This window comes from Nicotiana tomentosiformis, chromosome 1 (assembly GCF_000390325.3).
Source record: "Nicotiana tomentosiformis chromosome 1, ASM39032v3, whole genome shotgun sequence".
In the NCBI taxonomy this organism is placed as follows: Eukaryota; Viridiplantae; Streptophyta; class Magnoliopsida; order Solanales; family Solanaceae; genus Nicotiana; species Nicotiana tomentosiformis.
Window position 1 is genome coordinate 70,064,222 of NC_090812.1, and position 1,665 is coordinate 70,065,886.

Consider the following 1,665-nt stretch of genomic DNA (forward strand, 5'->3'; position numbering starts at 1 on the left):
TCTCATATTCATTACGTCACCTTGGAACGCACAGGGTGTAACGATCTTCCCCCTTAGAAACATTCGTCCTTGAATATTAAACTCCCAGAAATCTATAAAAATTTTGGCAGAGTCTCCTCTGTAACGGTACTAATACCAACTTGTCATACAACAAACCCAACAATACAAATTCACACAGGGCCATAATCATCAATAACACCAATGGCCTCACACCACCAATAATAATAACTAACATAAGAATAAAGTATCATATATGTATCTAAAGGCTGTGATGTCTCAGTATGATCCTCCTCCGTAAGCGGAAACAAGTGAGGATACCTAGTCTTCATTTCTTCTTCAGCTTCCCAAGTCATCTCCTCCACATTATTATTTCTCCAAAGTACTTTAACCGAAGCTACATCCTTAGTTCTTAATCTTCGAACTTGTCTATCTAGTATAGCAATGGGAGCTTCATCATATGATAGATGCTCTATAACCTGAACATCGTCAGCTGGAATGACTTTAGAGGGATCTCCAAAACACTTACGGAGCATAGACACATGAAAGACTGTATGTACAGACTCCAAGTTGGAAGACAAGTCTAACTAATATGATACTTGGCCTACTCTGCGTATAGTCTTATAAGGTCCAATATACTGAGGGCTAAGCTTTCCTTTATTACTGAATCTCATAATGCCTTTCATTGGTTATACATTTAGGAATACCCAGTCATCTACCTAAAACCCCAAGTCTCGTCGTATATTATCTGCATAGGACTTCTGATGACTCTGAGCTGCTAATAGCCTTTCCTTTATAAGCTTAATCTTCTCAACTGCCTGCTGTACCAACTATGGTCCTACTAAATTAGTTTCCCCAATTTTGAACTATCTGATAGGAGACCTACACTTCCGTCCATAAAGAGCTTCGTATAGAGCCATATGAATGCTGGAATGATAACTATTATTATATGCGAACTCAATAAGTGGAAGATGATCATCTCAGCTACCCCTAAAGTCCATCACACAAGCTCGTAACATATCCTCCAGTGTCTGAATAGTATGCTCAGTTTGACCGTCTGTCTGGGGATGAAATGTTGTACTAAGACTTACATGAGTCCCCAATCCTTTTTGGAAGGACCTCCAGAAATTAGTTGTAAACTGAACACCTCTATATGAGATAATAGATATAGGGACACCATGAAGTCGTACTATCTCCTTAATGTATGTGTCACTCCTGGATGAATAGAATACCGAGATTAGTGAGCTTCTCCCATAACCTGCTGGCGCAACCCTATCACATTAGGAATACATAATCGACCTCGATATCTAAGAAATCTATCTCTTGTAATCTCATATGGTGTCTTCTCATTTTGAAGGGTTGTATCTCTATAGTGAGCTAGCACATGATCTTCATACTGGCATTCCTTCACTTCAGTTACTAGAGAGGATGTTGTCGTGTCCTGAATAGTAACTCCGGTACCACCTGAATCTAGTAATTGAACCCCAATATTAGCTAGCTCATGTAACTGACGAGCTATCTCACTTTTCTCTGGCTGTAAATATGATAGGCTATTCATTGATCTACAACTGAGGGCATCGGCTACTACATTCGCCTTCCCTAGATGGTATAAAATATCAATATCATAGTCTTTCAATAGTGCTAACTATTGCCTCCGACGTAAATTCA

General features: G+C 39.2%; 1 protein-coding gene across 1 annotated transcript in view; it reads right to left on the reverse strand.

The window, feature by feature from the left end:
* Positions 1 to 1,234: 1,234 nt before the first annotated feature.
* The window catches only part of LOC138906763 (uncharacterized), a 3,532-nt gene continuing 3,101 nt past the window's right edge, over positions 1,235 to 1,665 (reverse strand). Inside the window, exon 6 of the mRNA XM_070196348.1 lies at positions 1,235 to 1,596. Coding sequence (XP_070052449.1) covers positions 1,235 to 1,596 — 362 coding nt within the window. The remainder of the gene's footprint in view (positions 1,597 to 1,665) is intronic.